Here is a 19323-nt window from a genome sequence, read left to right on the forward strand (position 1 = left end):
GTCGATCTTGCGCTCCATCCTTCCCTCACTCGTGAACAAGACCCCGAGATACTTGAACTCCTCCACTTGGGACAAGATCTCCTCCTGTTGTAGAAAAAACATCACACTGCTGTAATTATGACGATGGAGAAATGATCATGGTTTATAAGATTGATATAGAACCACTTAATCACCTTTTTTACTTGTATACGCTATATTATTGAAAACCAGATGCAAAGCTGTTGATGGATTAGAAGTCCAGATACATGGGGTTTGAGTGCCAGAGAGAAAAGAATGTGTGTAGGCCTCTCCCATGAAGGACTACATAGCCCAGATATTGAGAACTACAACCGCCTGATATCAGGGGACAGATTTATGTCCTTAGACTCAGTATCCCTGTGCAGCTGGGCTGCATAGCCCCACGTGGGCCTTGGAAAGAGAAAGTAGGGGGAATGTACGGGCAATGTAAATTTTGTGACCATTGACCAACCAGGCGTGAAATGCATACATGCATCTGTGACCAGAGATAATGTACCAATGACAAAAGATCTCAAAATAATGGAAAGCAGATATATAGACAAATGTCCGGAGAAAAAGTTAGTCAGACTCCGGGGTCTACTCACGTTTGTTGGAATCGTTCCTCTGTGTTGGATTCTAATAAACACTTTGCATCATACTTTGCTGCCTTTTCCGTGCTGTTTTAAAAACTTGGATATTGGATGAAAACTTGGATATTGGATATAAATTTGGATTATTGTACTTCGACAAATTGGCGAGCTAGCATCCAGGAGAATCAGAGGATCCCAGTCCCTGTGCGGGGAAGCCCTCGGACAAACGGCCGGCCACCAAATTTAACCCTTGTGTTATCTTCGGGTCATTCTGACCCATCAGTCATTGTGACCCACCGTCGTATTGCGACAGATTTACCGCATGCAAAGACAAAGTGAAGCATTTTCTTTTAACAGCTAGGCTGTCTCAGACCCCCCACATTGCGAAGGTTAAAAGAAAATTATTTTAATTTGTTTTTGTATTGGGTAAAATTGGGTAAACACAACGATGGTTCGTTATGAACCTTTGGGTCATGTGACCCGAAGGCAGCACGAGGGTTAAAAGGTAAGCAGATTTTTAATATCTGCTCAATTATGTGCGTGTCCGAGGTGTGAATCCGCCCAGGCAAAACTGATCCCTTTTTCCAAAAGAACCTATTTTCTTCAGATAAGATTAATACATTCATAGAGCACGGAGGTCAAAGTACGATGCAAACTTTTTTCTGTCTATATGTACTCTGTGTGTCCTGCCTGTTAAGAACCCATTTGCGGAAAGATTGAATGATTAATATGTCACGTACAGCTATAACTTGCTGGTTGCTTGCTTGCTTAACATTTGCTATCATCTTAATCTGGATCGCCATAGCAGCAAAACACCGAAATTAGGTTAAAAACACAGGCTAATTAATCTTTGCTGTGCGCTTGATCTGGAAAGTCTGCCAAGCAACTGCTGAAGAGCATAGTTTGGGAAAGCACCGACGGCTCAGACAGGACACCCATGGTCATCCGAGCGTAGAAAAAGTAGTTTAGCAATCTATAGTATATTAAAAGTGTGAAATAAATAGTTGTGAACAGCCTGCAGCTGAATTCCCCTGCGAGGAAGGGAAGGAGGACGAGGTCCTCAGAGCAAGGGGCGCTCTAGCCGGCAGATTCTCTTGAAAAGAGAATGCGCGCATCGCTGGGAGCGATAAAAAGGCCAGAATTCTTGCATATAAATACGCTTAAATGAGTAGATATTAGACTAAAGTCATATAAAGACTGTATATCACTGTAAATAGAGAAACGAGCTCAGATCCAGTTTACACAAGTTGTAATTTGGTCGCGGTGATCCAACCCAGCCCGCCTGGAACTCCCGCGGGAGACAGACGGACACAGTCCGCTCCTCGATTAAGTGTCTTAAAATTGAAAGGAATAAGACTCATATAATTGGTTTAAAAAAGAATTGGCTAACATTCCCCCGATGGTCCCTTAAGGATTTAGTACTAGTGTGGCATTATTCAAACCGTTGACTAACTGCAAACCAAAAGCTTGTGTAAACTGTATTTTTACTGACAGTGCAGAAAAGTGTAAAAATGCACTTATTTTCACACAAAATGTTTCCAGGTTGCTTAACATAAGAATGTTTTGACTACAAAACGGAGAAAAATAGGCTGACAAATAACGTTTAAATAACACCCCCGACCCGCAAAATATTAGTTTTAATCACAAGCCGCCCCGTAAATAGAAGTTTCCCTTAAAAACCTGAGAAATTATGTTTTAGAGCGAAAACACCTGTAAAACTAGGTGAAGTCCTTATAAACCTGGGATGATCGGAGAAGCGAGAGTTTTGTGAAAATAACTCGTTTTAGAGAACTAGGAGGAGAGCTCATTTTCAATGCTTCATGGTTATCGTGGGGTTATAATTAAACGTACCGACTGAACTGTTCATAAGCAGTGTATGGCCAGAAACAGCAGTGGGTTGCCAGAAGTCCCGTACCCGCAGTCTGATACAACTAGGAATGTCAACAATGTGATAGTCTGTGGCATCATTACTGAATACACTTTCTAACACCCATTCTCTTTTCGGGACTCTCCCTCGCGCCCAGCGCAGGGCTGCGCCTAGCTGCTGTCTCAAAACTGAAGTTGATACACTCCCCTGTTGCCCCCACCCTCGCACCTCTCTGAACTCTCACCGAGCTCTAAAAATCTATTTAATCTATTTTCTGGGAAACCTCAAGTAACACCATTAACGGAGCCACTCACAATACAAATCGAAGGAAAAACCATTGTGGCACCGCTACTGTATTCAGCACACACTCCAATCAATCTGCTGGGAAGAGACATTCTTTGTATGTTACAAGCCCATATCGAATGTACCCAACATGGCTTGCGGGTGGAGTTCCAAGAAAGCCCCACAGCAAACCAGATAATGCCAGTAATGGTAGAAAGTACGCTACAGAATGCCCTAAATCCCCAAACCAATGCAACAGCAGAAGACAATCATCACCAGATGCCACCGCTGGCGTACTGGATACAATTGGACCCACACGAATCTTCACTAATCCAATTATGGGGAGAATGGGAGGTGTGGGTCCAAGCGTTAGTAGGGACACCTAAATCGCAACAAATGCCGCTTCACTGTACTCTTCTGTACGACGAACATCAAAGCCACATGGACTATGCAGACTGTTGGATAGAATTGATAATTTTTTTTTTTTAAAAGGTACTCTATCATCAACCAGGATATCTGTGTAGGCCCCGAAGGAGCTGCCACAGCTATAACACTCTCACCAAAATTACAAGAATGGTACCAAGTACAGGATTCTACTTCTACGTTACATTAATGACAACTGAAGGCCATAGATCTCGTGAATTAGGACCAATAATAAAAGTAGCTTTAGAGGTATTAGAATGGAGGCCCACAAATAATACACACATCCCTTGACGCACGTTATTCTAGAACTTCAAGACAAGTTACAGTGTAGGGACAGCTGAGACAGTGGTAGTGAATATAAAAACACCAACAGAACTATGTAAATGTAAAATCTAAAAATATAATGTAATGTCTTTTTGTTGTCAATATTTGTTAATACAGGTATCCCCAACGTTATGGTACCCTACCAGAGACAACACCCTCTCCGACACCACGCTATAAACAGGATTAGACCCACTATTAAGGGTCTAGTGACTGCAGGAGCACCGATAGAAACAAAAGCTCCTGTGATACACCCATCTTTCCAATAAAGAAGCCACACTAATGATTATCAATTGATCTGCGGGCTATTAACTTCACTGGAGACTTTCCAAAGGCGATTGTCTTTGATCCACACATATTACTTTACAACATTCCGTCAGGCACAAAATGATAAACAGTTGTTGACCTGTGCTCTGCATTTTTGTGTTTCAGTACATCCAGACTCACGATACCTGTTTGCTTTCACCTTTGAAGGTAAACACAGTACTTAAACCCTATTACCCCAGGGATTCCTGGACAGCCCAGCTGATTTTGATCAAGGTTGGCCCAGGACCTGCAGAATCTGCAGGTTACCAGTACCGTTATCCAGTAGGCTACATAAAGTAAGTAGAGACAAGTTACAATTTTGTCAGACGACAGTTGATTATCTAGGCAGGTGGCATAGTGGGGATAGGAGACAGATAGCCATGTCACAGATAGAAGCCATAGTCAGCGCACCAAAGCCTCAGACAGTGGGACCTTGGTAGGAATGGCGGGATACAGCAAACCATGGATTTGTGATTATGCCCTCAAATCAGCACCTTTGCGAGCCCTTACTAGGGCGGCAGGGCAGACAATGCTGCTACATTGCAGTGGACCGAAGAGGCGGAGGGAGCTTTTTCGGCTCTCAAAAGTGACATGCACTCCGCCTCCGCCCTTGGCAAGCCCGTTTACTCAAAACCATTTCATCTATATGTTGCAGAATGATCTGGATATGCTACTGCTGTATTGTTACAGGACACGCCCATGGGGAAACAACCTTAGCCTATTACAGTACAGAACTGGATAGAGGCAGGACTGCCACCCTGCTATCAGGGACTGGCAGCCGCTGCTTTTATTTTCAAACAAGCATCATCACTGACGATGGGACACCCAGTAACTTTCTACACATCCCATCAACTATACGCCTTACTCACAAACCCACATTTTGTCTTAACACAGGCCGGAAGACCTGATTACGAGGTCGTACTGTCTGCACCAGAACTAACCATTCAAGGGTGTGGCACGGTGAACCTGGCAACTACCACACACCTGAGTTCAAGTAACTGATGTATTTGCTAGTAGGAATGCGCATGGTGGTCACCATTGCGCCAGGGGGATAATATATGTCATCTTTAGGTCGTATGGGCGACACCATATTTGAAGCTGCAGTCGATAGTGTACTTTGCACATTATGATGTTTCTTAGTTCAGTTTCTGCTCCCATTTCACACAGTCCAACACCAGACGGACCATTTAGGCATCTTATAGAACAGTGCTTCTCAATATTTTTTCAATAATGTACCCCCTATACATTTTTTCTCAGCCAAGTACCCCTTGACTGGCCCCAAACATGGTTGATAAAAACTATATAAATAATAGATATACATATGTATATCATGGTCAGGGTGAATACTCAATTCTGATTGGCTGCAGGGGTGGTGCACACCTACTAAGTAGCTCCAGAGAAACTGTTCACCGTTCCAAATTAGTGCGCTGACTACATAGTATGAGCCTGTTAACCCTTGTGTTATCTTCGGGTCATTCTGACCCATCAGTCATTGTGACCCACCGTCGTATTGCGACAAATTTACCTCATACAAAAACAAAGTGAAGCATTTTCTTTTAACTGTCGGGCTGTCTCAGACCCCCCACATTGGAATGGTTAAAAGAAAATTATTTGTATTTGTTTTTGTATTGGGTAAAATTGGGTAAACACAACGATGGTTCGTTATGAACCTTTGGGTCATGTGACCCGAAGGCAGCACGAGGGTTAAGTGTCTGAAATAAGTAACCATAACAACAAGGCCACAAAGCCTCCATTTACAATTTTAAAAGACTTTAACAAGTCAAAAGGTAATTACAACAATGAGTGACTTCAATATTTCTTTTAACCTTTTCTGAATTTACGGTGTCAGTGTCACGTAACCGCTTATCTCACATCCCCTTCACTATTCATTGCGCTAGTCAATCTACTTCAGATAGGCTGCGGCACAACATGCCGATTATTTTGTTAGTAAAAATCTTGCTTTGGGGACAATGAAATGGCTAGCTAGCTAGTATTCTTGTTCAAACATTGTAGTATAATTTTAGCCATCATGGAAGATTTTGTATCTATTTTTAAATAAACTTGTTTATATAAATCTCACGTACCCCTTGCAGTACCCCCATTTGAGAATCACTGTTATAGACTGTGTAGACAAGACGCAACAACGTATAGGAAGACTGAGATATATCTTGGTACTAAGTGATCTGTCGGTTCAGTAGATGGGTAGAGAGGCAGTGCCAACTGCAGATCCAGATTCCCGATCAGTAGCAACATTTTCTGTGTAGAGGTTTTTCCGAGACTTGGGATCGCAATGGACCGCATTTTGTGGCCGAAACATTTAAATTGGCATTCAAACTGTTAACAATCAGACAAAGGTCTGAAGATACGACAAGCTGCTCGCCGGACCTTGGACCGCTGAGACCACACGGCGAATTGGAGACGTGTCACTGGCGAAATTTAAGAGCCGCCAGTGACGAGGGTCCAAAAAGATATCACAACGTTTCAATACTGCATTGAGAGGACGCGCACTTCTAGGGTGGAGGCGTCATTACAAGGAAAAAGAGCGTCAGCGAGATGAGGTGATGGCACTTCAGCACCAAAAACAGGTGCTGACTTGCAAGAATGAGAGGCTGAGTATGACGTTGGATAACCTGCAGCGACGTTGGGGTGAATATCAACCCGTGCACCCAACGGTTCCACCAGCACAAGCTTATTATGAGTACGAGTGATTGTATTCCTAAAGAGAAGCCTTGGCTGTGGAGGATGTCATCCGACCACTTGGTCTGACCCACCCTGGACAATTCTGTTCCCCAATTGCATATACTGCCCACTCTTGGACGCCCCTCCTTGGAGAACCAGCCCCTTCCCCAGAACCTCATCACACATCCCCTTATCCCAGAACCTCATTACACATCCCCTTCCCCAGAACCTCATCACACATCCCCTTCCCCAGAACCTCATCACACATCCCCTTCCCCAGAACCTCATCACACATCCCCTTATCCCAGAACCTCATCACACATCCCCTTATCCCAGAACCTCATTACACATCCCCTTCCCCAGAACCTCATCACACATCCCCTTCCCCAGAACCTCATCACACATCCCCTTATCCCAGAACCTCATCACACATCCCCTTATCCCAGAACCTCATCACACATCCCCTTCCCCAGAACCTCATCACACATCCCCTTCCCCTGAACCTCATCACACATCCCCTTATCTCTGAACATCATCACACATCCCCTTTTCCCTGGACATCATCAGACATTCATCTTCATCATCCAGTATTAGTCACAATGTTTCACAGTCACGCACCGTTATTATGAATTGCATGGAGCGCTGCCCCACTGTCTCAATTCATTCAAATTCATATATGTCATCTCCATGTTCTTGTTCCCCTGTTTTGTTTTAGTTTGTTGTCACCATATTGTATTGTTTTGTTGTCATTGCAGCATTTTTTGTATTAATGTCATTGTTTGTTTTGTTTGTCGTGTATACTGTTCAGAGATGCCCTTAAAGTTTAGGCCCTCAGCACAAGGATGCAAGGTTATGTGGGATGTGTAAAGGTATTAGTGTTAACTGCAACTTACTTCTGCAGGGTACAGTAGCGATACAAGACCATGTTGCTCACAAGCCCATCATAGGACCAACAGACCTTGTGTGAGAGATATTAGCTGTCATGATGAAACGTAACAAACACTTATGCTAATGAAACGGACCAATTTTAATATAAGGATTAGAACCTCAGTGCTGAGCTACTCATTGTGGATGGTGGATGGATCGTCACCCCAAACCCTATTACTTAACACCCCGCTATGCGTTGCAATAAGCTGATAGCTTAACCCTCGTGCTGCCTTCGGGTCACATGACCCAAAGGTTCATAACGAACCATCGTTGTGTTTACCCAATTTTACCCAATACAAAAACAAATACAAATAATTTTCTTTTAACCATTCCAATGTGGGGGGTCTGAGACAGCCCGACAGTTAAAAGAAAATGCTTCACTTTGTTTTTGTATGAGGTAAATTTGTCACAATACGACGGTGGGTCACAATGACTGATGGGTCAGAATGACCCGAAGATAACACAAGGGTTAATCAAGTGTTGGAAAGAAGGAAAGTCCACCAGGTCGCCACGGTTGAGCTTCGCACATGATGACATTTATGTATAAGATTGAAATTAATAATACCCTGTTCTGTATTTGTGATGGTTCTACTGTTACAATGCATACTTGGGAAGTGTATGATTTAGTTGCCTAAGGTGTTTTTGAAAGTTTTGTATTCAATCAGCATTTATGTTCTTCCAGTGTTGTTTCTATTGAATAATTACAGTAGTGTTTCCAGTATGGGTTGTGTTGGGACTTTGTCAGTCCCACAGGGGGAAGTGTTGTAGAAAAAACATCACACTGCTGTAATTATGACGATGGAGAAATGATCATGGTTTATAATATTGATATAGAACCACTTAATCACCTTTTTTACTTGTATACGCTATATTATTGAAAACCAGATGCAAAGCTGTTGATGGATTAGAATTGCCACTAAAACATGGCCAAATGTGGAAGTCCAGATACATGGGGTTTGAGTGCCAGAGAGAAAAGAATGTGTGTAGGCCTCTCCCATGAAGGACTACATAGCCCAGATATTGAGAACTACAACCGCCTGATATCAGGGGACAGATTTATGTCCTTAGACTCAGTATCCCTGTGCAGCTGGGCTGCATAGCCCCACGTGGGCCTTGGAAAGAGAAAGTAGGGGGAATGTACGGGCAATGTAAATTTTGTGACCATTGACCAACCAGGCGTGAAATGCATACATGCATCTGTGACCAGAGATAATGTACCAATGACAAAATATCTCAAAATAATGGAAAGCAGATATATAGACAAATGTCCGGAGAAAAAGTTAGTCAGACTCCGGGGTCTACTCACGTTTGTTGTAATCGTTCCTCTGTGTTGGATTCTAATAAACACTTTGCATCATACTTTGCTGCCTTTTCCGTGCTGTTTTAAAAACTTGGATATTGGATGAAAACTTGGATATTGGATATAAATTTGGATTATTGTACTTCGACACTCCCCGACCCGGAGATTGCACTCCACCTTTTTCCGGTCGATAACCATGGCCTCAGATTTGGAGGTGCTGATTCCCATCCCAGCCGCTTCGCATTCGGTTGCGAACCACTCCAGTGAGAGCTGGAGGTCACAGCCCGATGAAGCCAACAGGACCACATCATCCGCAAAAAGCAGCGACCCGATCCTGAGGTCACCAAACCGGACCCCCTCAACGCCCTGGCTGCGCCTAGAAATTCTGTCCATATAAGTTATGAACAGAATCGGTGACAAAGGGCAGCCCTGGCAGAGTCCAACCCTCACCGGGAACAAGTTCGACTTACTACCGGCAATGCGGACCAAACTCTGGCACCGGTCATACAGGGACCGAACAACCGAAATTGTTTGTAACACATCGAACCATTATAATATTAAAAGTACAACACAAAGGCTGGTAAGTTATTTGATGATTGATTTAAACAGGTATAATATTTGTTTGTCACATTATTTATCTTAGGAAAGTCACAAAATCTATTCAACAAAAACGCATTAAATAATTAAACGTGGCAATTCAATAATGCCTTATTTAATTCAAAATGCTGCTGTCACAGCTCAAACCTATACATGTAGTGCCTTACTGAATGCAACTTATAAAATGATTATTGTTTACATATCCTATAATGTTTTCCTGTATTTCTTTGATATAGAACTCAACTATCTGGCTTATCTTCATAACATTTGTAGTTCTAGAGTTGTATTTCAGTTATTACAAACCAGACTCTAAATGCCTAGCAAAGAGGACTGACTAGTGATGTGTACATAGAGGCCAACAGAAAGGACTATCAGTTCTATTCTCAATGAGAAGTCTCTCGTCTGAAATCTTCCATTGATCGATACCATCTAGTCCTCTTCCTCATCGTCTCCCCCAAAAGACAAAAGACTGTTGTTCTTTACTTTCTTTCCTGACTTCCCCTTCTTATCCTGTCCACTCTTTCTCTTCTTGTTAGAGCTTGCAGTGATGCCCTGGAACTTTTCAGAGAAGTTGTTTGTTGGCTTCTTAAACATTATCTTCCCCTCTGCTGCAGGCTCCTCCTCTGTGGAAAGGTGGACCAATCAAATGTTACTGTTTATATGGGAGTCAGGTGGCTAAACGGTTAGGGAATCGGGCTAGTAATCTGAAGGTTGCCAGTTCGATTCCCGGCCGTGCAAAATGACATTGTGTCCTTGGGCAAGGCACTTCACCCTACTTGCCTCGGGGGAATGTCCCCGTACTTACTGTAAGTCGCTCTGGATAAGAGCGTCTGCTAAATGACTAAATGTAATGTTAATGTAATATCATACTGTTTCATCAATACTCAACTACACAGCAATATATCTTGAGGATTATATTAAAATAGCTTTTACATGAAGGCCTTGTACAGATGATAACTGTGAATCCTGATCCATTTATCTTACGTTTTGTGACACTTGCAGTGCCATTCTTTATATTTTTTACTTCGTCAGCACTGAGATCTCCCGTGTTTAAGACCACGACTTGTGGCAATTCATCCTCATGATCACTCCCACTGTCATCATCCAGTACTGGCATCTCTTGGCGCTGATGAGAAAGAGTAGACTATTAGCAATATAATGTTTTGACTATATGGAAACATATAGATTACAATGGCTCAACATGAACTAATCACTGCAAGGGAATGTGTCACAATAAATAGCATGTCAATACAATACTATAGTATGCAAAAAAAATCCAAGAGACCTAGCTACTATGCGGTAGCTTGATTGCTCCGTTTGCACAAAGGCACTCTTATGCATTTCACAGAAACACAGTTCAGTCAATACAAATACACAAATGTAAGCACATAGTTTCCTTACATTAATAGAAAACTACTGCAGAACTAGCCAACACACTTATCTTGGAGGGTACTGCGATGCAGCTAGTTGCTATCGTTAATTATCGATTATGCAATGGTAAATACCAGTACGCAGCTCTTACATTTATAACAGTCTTTAAGTTGTGTTGGGCTACTTAACAGCATACAACACAAAACCCTGCGTCGGTAGAGATAGTCTCAGTCTCAGTTGTGATCATTTGAATTTGAAACCAAAATGTAGCCTATGTCGTTTTTTGTTTTTAATTCCATGATTTTTAATTTAATATCGCAGCCATTCCCAAATGCTTTTGATTAATGTCACATGTTTTCCAACAGTCAGTCTAAAGCCTATAATCTGAGCAAATTAATACCTGCAATTTCGAGGAACAATGTGGTTTGCTCGGGTGCCAATACCTTGGCGTCAATTGTGGGTCCTTCCTGGAAACCAACATCATCCTTGAACTTCTTCAAAAAGGTTGGCTCAGCTGGCTTAACCCATGTAACGTTGCTTTTCTTGTTCATCGTTAGCTTTATTAAATATACGGACCACACCTATGTACAATATACTTTATTGTCTTGCCTGTTCATGTCACCTCGATGAGAGACTAAAACAACGTCAATTAGGAAACTCTTTTCCGGTAGATTGAAAAATAAAATTTCAAAATAAAGGTCACGAGACAAAATCTTTTTTATATGATTGGAAAGTGAAATGTAAACTTTCGTTCCAAATATTTTACTAAATACACAATATATATTTACAATAATCAACAGAATAAAACACTGTTTAAGATAAATTATATTTCAGATCAGTAACTTTTCAAATATAGTGTTAAAAACTAGCTTGTGTGCCCCATTAATATTGGGCTAACAGGATTTCAGGAAGGTGAATCAGAATATCTAATACTATTGGAAAGCTTATTTATAGGAGGGGTTTTACTACAGCATACTGAGTGGATATTGGAAAAATTGGTGTCTGGACCTTCAGGACAGTGACACTGAGAATAGTACACATGTGCACCCAAAATGGGTCTCCCACACCTGTGTAGATGATAAAGAAGGTCGTCTCCCCCCACCCATCCCCACTTTGGACATGCTAAGTGTCTTATTTTACATATCGCTAGTTTAAATAACCAGTCTGAAATGTCTTTTTTTTAATAATAAAATTCTACAAATTGTAATCACAATAACTTATAATAACTTATTTTATCAAAAAATGGATGTGGCTTGCCACCCAAATTCAGATTCTGGCACATTTTAGGCCACGCTTTTATTTTGAAGGTAACTTTGCAAAACCGGAAAAGACTGTCGCCATTGCTTACAAGCACTGAGTTCGTCATCATTAACTGCCCGCTGTAGGGTACCTTCGTCATAACGAATACATACTTGCATGGGACGTAGAACGACTGGAATAATTGATGTGATTCATGTGGAGAATTCATGCTGTAATCGGGCTGTAGGCTTTGGGTTATGAGAGAGCAGAGGTCAGACAAGCACTGATTAGAATACTAGTTTCTCTACATCTCTAAACATGACCTCAGGAACATTCTACGCATTACTGGCTGGCTTCCTTGGTGCCTTTGCCTCCTCATCAGCAAAGCTATCCATTGGGGCAGACTACCTCAGAGAGATATGTGAAACAGAATTGAAAAATTGGGCTGGTGGTAAACATTGGCCTAATCAGAATGTCACAACTCTCTGTGAACGGGTGAGATCATTACTACTTCGTCCAACTGACTGAGAAGAATATTGGGGTGAGATTGTCAGAACTCTGAAACTTTGGAAGACACGATTTGAAACTCCATAATGTGGAAAGAACAGATTTGCAAACTGGCAATACAAATGTGCAAGCTAGTACACACATTTGAAAGCACATTTGAAAACTTTAGACTTGTGACTTTACATGTTAACATTTTTAAACATAGGTTTTTAAGTCAACGTTTGTAAGCATAACTAGAAAGGTACATTTCCTGAAGAAAATGTGTGTGTTTGCTGAAAGCAGTTGAAACGATTGTTTTGATGGCTTGAATAGTGAAGAAGGTTTTACAATTTTTTTTTCTTTTTACAAGAGGTATGTGCTTTAAAAACAAAATGGCGAGAAAGTGTTAAAAGTATATCTGTCACTGTTATGCATTGCGATATTTTATTACTGTTGAAAATGGAGAAAAAACAGTGATGAAAAGAGTATCTTATTGACTTTCATACATTTTTAAGCGTTAAAAGTATTAAAGAATGAAAGACTGAGAAACAGAAAACAAGTTTGAAGAAAAATGAGCAAATATAGTGATGAAGAGTATATTGCATAACAGTTATCAATATCATAGCAGACAAAAGTATGTCAGCAGTATGAAGGTGAAAAAAAGTGTTGCATTGAAACCAAAATGGTGAGACAGTGTTAAAAGTATATCTGTCATTGTTATGCATTGCAATATTTTCGTTTTGTAATAGAATTGTCTGGTAAATGAGTATAGCTACATTATTTTACAAATGTATATAAAAAGGCCCCTGCTCACAGGTCCCTCCTACCAGAGTTCAACTTATGTTTCTCTCTCAGTAAACTACTTGCCACACAACTGTTTTGTGTTTATATCATATCCATTTTATAGATCCTGCTTCCCACAGCCTTGTTAGTATCTTCTCACTTGCAATGTACAGTGCTTGGTTCTAGTACCTGATAAGCCCAGCCTGGACCTTCCCTTTGTGACTGGTTAGTGGAAAACATAATAAATGATGACATGTTGATAGATTCCATCCAATTTATTTTAAACAAAAACTATAATGATATATTTAACAAAAGGTAGAAAAAAAGAAAGAAATATTGACAATTGAAATAGTTTTAACAAGTTTGAGGCTTGATCATGAAAACATCTCAGAGCTGTTTACGGCAGGCAGCACATACATATTCCTCTCAGTTTGATTTGAGCACAACAGTGCTCATCTGAGGCAGCTGTCACAGCCAACCTGAAATTTTGGATCAACATTAAGACGAATTTGTGGATTGATAATGATCAAACATTAGGAATGGCAAAAACTGTCACTGTCACGAAATTGTCACGGGGATTTCGTCAGGTATGAAAAACAGTGTTGCTAAAATCCTACTATTTCACATGGGAATCAGAAGGTTGCTAGTTCGATTCCCGGCTGTGCCAAATGACGTTGTGTCCTTTGGCAAGGCACTTCACCCTACTGGCCTCGGGGGGATGTCCCTGTACTTACTGTAAGTCGCTCTGGATAAGAGCGTCAGCTAAATGACTAAATGTTCCGAATGCTCCGATTCCGAGTGGTTCGCGCACGTTTCCGCGGAGGGGGTGCCTCTCCAGAGCCGTGCATCGGATGGCACAACACCGGTGCTTATCTCGAACCAGTTCTTTCTCGTTCGACAGTCTGAGAACCGTCTCCAAACCAGGGAAAGTGGTTCCCAAGTAGCACCACATCGGAGCTGGGCTGGTGTGGGTACCATGTAAGAACCGCTTGCGTCAGGGGCGGGGTTACCGTGACCAACAAGATGAACAGAATCATTTGACCGACATTGCTCATCCAAGTTTTTACAGTTCATATTTCAGCTAAACGGTACGTGTAAATCAGCATCTGAATTAAAATGTGACGAGAAGTTGGCAGTGTAGTTCCTGAAAATTTGCTTATTTTATTGATGAAACGGCTAATTCGTAAATTTGCTCAGACTTTTCGATAACCTAGCTAGCATTGCAGTGCGGACACTAGTTGCTGCATTTGATCATAATCCTATAAAATGAGTGAAATGACAAACACAAATGTTATGAGCTATTGAGCCTATATTTAACACAAATGTAGTACACAAGCCCTATACAGCAAAAGTTTTGTTGCGCAGATAATGCCAGTGTTGTCATACTGCTGCGAGGCCAGGGTATTGCGGAATAGCCAATAAATCCCCCATCTCAACCTCGCGCAGTGTTGCCAACTCCTCAGTAAGGAAATTAGCTATTGGCTGTACCAGAGAATAATATGCTAATAGCAGAGAATGTCTAATATAGAGAGAACTGCCACTCTCGGGAAACTTCCGGGTTCTGAACTGGTTGCTGTTCCACTCTATTTCCATATGAGGGCGCTAACGGTCGAGTGCAGAATGAATGGAGGTCTATGGAGCTATACCCCTCAAAATCCACTTTTGTCAGGATATCATTTTTTGTATAGTAATTTGAATTCTGAATTCGAAAGGGGAGGCAAAAAAAATACACACCGCTGTGTGATAGATTTTTTAAAGTCGCCTTTCTGTTCTAAAAAGCCTTTTAAAATGTAATTGACGTCATACACATTGTACAGCCTGAGATACTGCTTGACGGCAAGCTCTGGTTACTTCCACTTTTCTCTCGAGGCATCGACAACACAGCTGACAGGTTAGGCTCTCCCTGTCAATACACATGCTAGAAAGAGTTTTGGTTTGCTAATGTTGTTGCTAATGTTGCTAATGCTCTGACATTTTGGTTCTGCTTCGGATGCCATCAAGCGGGATCTCTGGTCGTAGTCAGTCCTTCACTAACCAATCAGCATTCGTTAGCAGAATGCTAGCGTGTTATGGGCAACAACCACTTGCCCTGTAAGAAATCGAAAGGACATAAGTACTCGTTAATTCAACTTTCGACCTGTAATCCATGTTGAACATGCAAAAACTACAATCAAATCTGAGATTTCTCAACGACAATCAAGTGAAAGAGACACATTTAGCCGTTTAGCCCCATAGACTCCCATTCATTCTGCACTCGACTGCGATCACTCCCAGGGGAACTCTGGTGGAACTGCAACAAAATTCGGTACAATGGGGCTTAACCCTCGTTCTGCCTTCGGGTCACATGACCCAAAGGTTCACAACGAACCATCGTTGTGTTTACCCAATTTCACCCAATACAAAAACAAATAAAAATAATTTTCTTTTAACCATTGCAATGTGGGGGGTCTGAGACAGCCCGACAGTTAAAAGAAAATGCTTCACTTTGTTTTTGTATGAGGTAAATTTGTCGCAATACGACAGTGGGTCACAATGACTGATGGGTCAGAATGACCCGAAGATAACACAAGGATTAATAGGGAGTGGCCAGGCTCTCCTTAACCCTCGTGCTGCCTTCGGGTCACATGACCCAAAGGTTCATAACGAACCATCGTTGTGTTTACCCGATTTTACCCAATACAAAAACAAATTAAAATAATTTTCTTTTAACCTTTGCAATGTGGGGGGTCTGAGACAGCCCAACGGTTAAAAGAATATGCTTCACTTTGTCTTTGTATGCGGTAAATCTGTCGCAATACGAAGTTGGGTCACAATGACTGATGGGTCAGAATGACCCGAAGATAACACAAGGGTTAAACAGGCTCTGGCTGTATTTAAAGTCGCTAGATGACATCATCATCGCCCAGTGACGTGCAGTGATGTCAGTAAGAGGCAAGGCACTGAGTTATGAAAGCCAGATTACCTAATTTATTGTTAGGCTAATATGTCAAAACACAGTAAACAGTACAAGCAGTAGTTTACAGCCGCTGACTGTTAGCACAGCCAAATAGCCAATCTTTTCTTCCATACCAGTCTGTTTGAAACGATCGAAAACATGTTGTCCCTTTTGCTGCAGTAGTCCATCTAAGTCTGGCGTAGACCTCCCTCTTGCTATTAACTCCTTTTTTGAATAAAATCGAGCTAGGAGAAATTCCTCAACTCTGTGATATCGGCAGACACCGCTGCTGTCATTTTGGCTTGAATTTTGCGGGGATTACGCTTACAATGTAATGACGTTAGCTGCGCAAATGTCCAGTAATATCTCAATTTTAATTGGTCAATGTTTGATACGCAACGTAGATGATTACTGGCATAACATATTTACGTGCAAAGGCACAGCAGAATTGTGCCTTTGATGTTGAAGAATACAGGATCGAAGTGCTCATACGTTTTTCGCTTGTCGTCCACAATGAATGGACAGTAAAAGCACTGCTTATTCTACCATTTTTTTGTATTTGATTATGCGTAACTGCTCCGTTTGTTATCGTAACGTCTAAACAATTGGAATAACACACATATTGCATATATAAATCACAAGAATAATCAGTAAAAATACAAATACAAGTTTATTAAATAAAATGATCTAATAAACATGTTTACGTTTGAATTTTGGCAGGGTAGGCAGTGCCTACCTTGCCTACCCTGACTGCACGTCACTGTCATCGCCTAATTTGCATAATTTTCACGGCTGCTGTGTGGGAGAGAGGAATAGCATTGCTGGAGAGACAAATAGTAAAAACACCCTAAATACAGGGGTTAAAGTGAAAACAAAATCCTGAACCAGAACTTTTTTGAGAGGGGGGGGGGGGGGGGTTGGAGAGAAACGCTTTTTTGTCTTCTGCTAGTTTTCTACACAGGGTGACCAGTGGCTAAGTTGTGAATGACAAGTCATGTTCCGCAATAAATGTAGTGGAGGGAGGTAGTAGGGAGTCAGGTGGCTGAGCGGTTAGGGAGTCGGGCTCGTAATCTGAAGGTTACCGGTTCGATTCCTGGCTGTGCCAAATGACGTTGTGTCCTTGGGCAAGGCACTTCACCCTACTTGCCTCGAGGGGAATGTCCCTGTACTTACTGTAAGTCGCTCTGGATAAGAGCGTCTGCTAAAATGACTAAATGACTAAATGTAAATGTGATCAAACGTATTTCTAAGTCGCAGACACGGTCAGTCATAGACAACGGTGTGTCAGCTGTAACAGTTGCTCCCGGCATGTCGTGGTAAGTTTGAGTGCATGGGCAGCGGCTCTATGACATGACGAGTAGTGATGTGTCGTTCGTGAACGATTCGTTCATTTTGAACAAATCCTTACAAGGACTCGGGAGTAACGAGTCCTCTCAAAGAGTGATTCGTTCATTTTCTCGTGGCCGCGCATCGGGACTGTTGCATAGGCTCGTCAAAGTAAACAGAAATGATTCATTCATTTCCCGACTCGGTCTTCGGGTACGAGTCTTTGGATCATTTTTCACGTGACCTGCATAGGCTCTGTAGTGGTAGCTAGAGGGAACGATTCGTTCATTTCCCGACTCGGTCTTTCTACGAGTCTTTGGATCATTTTTCACGTGACCTGCATAGGTTCTGTAGTGGTAGCTAGAGGAAACGAACGATTCGTTCATTTCCCGACTCGGTCTTTCTACGAGTCTTTGGATCATTTTTCACGTGACCTGCATAGGCTCTCTACTGGTAGCTAGAGGAAACGAATGATTCGTTCATTTCCCGACTCGGTCTTTCTACGAGTCTTTGGATCATTTTTCACGTGACCTGCATAGGCTCTGCACTGGAGGAAACAAACGATTCGTTCATTTCCCAACTCGGTCTTTCTAAGAGTCTTTGGATCCTTTTTTCACGTGACCCGCATTATATTTTTTAGTAGAGGAAACAGTTTCCTCATTCCCTTTCGCCTGGCCGCTGTTTTAGTAAGACGTGAATGATATTCGCTCAAGTCATCATAGTGACTGGTTTTGTTATTTTCACTTTACATTTACACTTACAGTTTAGTGCAGTGTAATTGTTTGCCGTGATAATTAAATTCTAGTGTGATAATAAATGACCAAATCATACAAACTGTCATGATACATTATTTTAATGCAGGAATTTCTTTTAAAATAGTATCTGCTGGGGCACATGTCATGCACTAACCTACATGAGAATATGATACGTGTTTGCAGTGGACGGTAGCCCCCCCCCCCATTGAAATGAACGAATGACTCGAAAAAAGATTCGTTCATTTTACTGAACGAGATTCAAAGAACCGAATCAGTTAAATGATCCGAACTTCCCATCACTAATGACGAGCAAGCACTTTCTTACCGTTGCTGGCATTTAGTAGCTTCCTCGAGCAAAACATGCAGAAATAAGCACCAGGCTCTCTCAGTTTCTTGCACCAACTGCCAAAAGGCTCGCCTTCTCTACCTTCTTCTATCCAGGCCCAGCGCCATTTATTTTTGAGTATGGGTAGGACATAATTTACATTTGAGTCATTTAGCAGACGCTCTTATCCACAGCGACTTACCTCATCCCCAGGCTTCATGAATTTGAGCTCCATGCTTTCACCGACAACGCTAATGGATCTCATTCACACTGTTGCCAGGACCCACCCTGCTCTGCTTCTGAAAGGCTTGTAACATTAGTTATAGCTGTGTTCCTCTCATATGATTGGTAGTGGAAATCAATTGACTCTAAAATATTAAACCGCATGCAAGTTCACAATTTTTTTTTTTCTCATGGCCGCTCGCCGGACATCCGGCACGGTGCCGGAATACTTTAAGCCCTGTAAAAATGTTTAGAACTACAAATGAATTTTCTTCCGTTGATTGTTGAGGTTTTTTGGGTGTTTTGGCATTGACAAAGGCCATCAAATCTCTAAATAACTGAATGACTTTAATGCTTTGTCTATTCCCACATTAGGCTACATAAATTATTTATTTGTGTGACAGTGAAGAAACTTTGTATTTGGTGGCCAAGCAGCGAAGCTGCGAAGCCACCTTAAGTGTTTCTACTTTTTATTATTAGGATTCCTCCTAACGGAGGAAACCTATTGTTATTAGGATTCCTCCATCAGGATTCCAGATTTTGTATCCCATTGGCAAGTCTGCAGCATGGATTTTTCTATACAGTGACAATT

The 19323-nt window shown here is 41.7% G+C and overlaps 2 protein-coding genes across 3 annotated transcripts in view; one reads left to right on the forward strand and one right to left on the reverse strand.

Annotated features, from left to right (window-relative positions):
* Positions 1 to 9275: 9275 nt before the first annotated feature.
* Positions 9276 to 11312, reverse strand: kiaa1143 (KIAA1143 ortholog). 2 transcript variants are annotated; one of them, XM_062466265.1, is made up of 3 exons: positions 11104 to 11312; positions 10274 to 10415; positions 9276 to 9912 (listed from the first exon to the last, which is right to left on the reverse strand). In XM_062466265.1, exons 1-3 carry the CDS (start codon positions 11209 to 11211, stop codon positions 9719 to 9721), a joined length of 444 nt encoding a protein of 147 aa, XP_062322249.1. In that variant the 5' UTR covers positions 11212 to 11312; the 3' UTR covers positions 9276 to 9718. The 2 variants fall into 2 exon arrangements, with proteins under 2 accessions (XP_062322249.1, XP_062322250.1); XM_062466266.1 differs by having other exon boundaries at positions 11061 to 11244.
* A 741-nt stretch (positions 11313 to 12053) lies between these two features.
* The window catches only part of LOC134023903 (transmembrane protein 42-like), a 39345-nt gene continuing 32075 nt past the window's right edge, over positions 12054 to 19323 (forward strand). The window contains exon 1 of the mRNA XM_062466267.1: positions 12054 to 12394. Coding sequence (XP_062322251.1) covers positions 12218 to 12394 — 177 coding nt within the window. The 5' untranslated portion in view covers positions 12054 to 12217. The remainder of the gene's footprint in view (positions 12395 to 19323) is intronic.

Source organism: Osmerus eperlanus, chromosome 7 (genome assembly GCF_963692335.1).
Source record: "Osmerus eperlanus chromosome 7, fOsmEpe2.1, whole genome shotgun sequence".
Lineage (NCBI taxonomy): Eukaryota > Metazoa > Chordata > Actinopteri > Osmeriformes > Osmeridae > Osmerus > Osmerus eperlanus.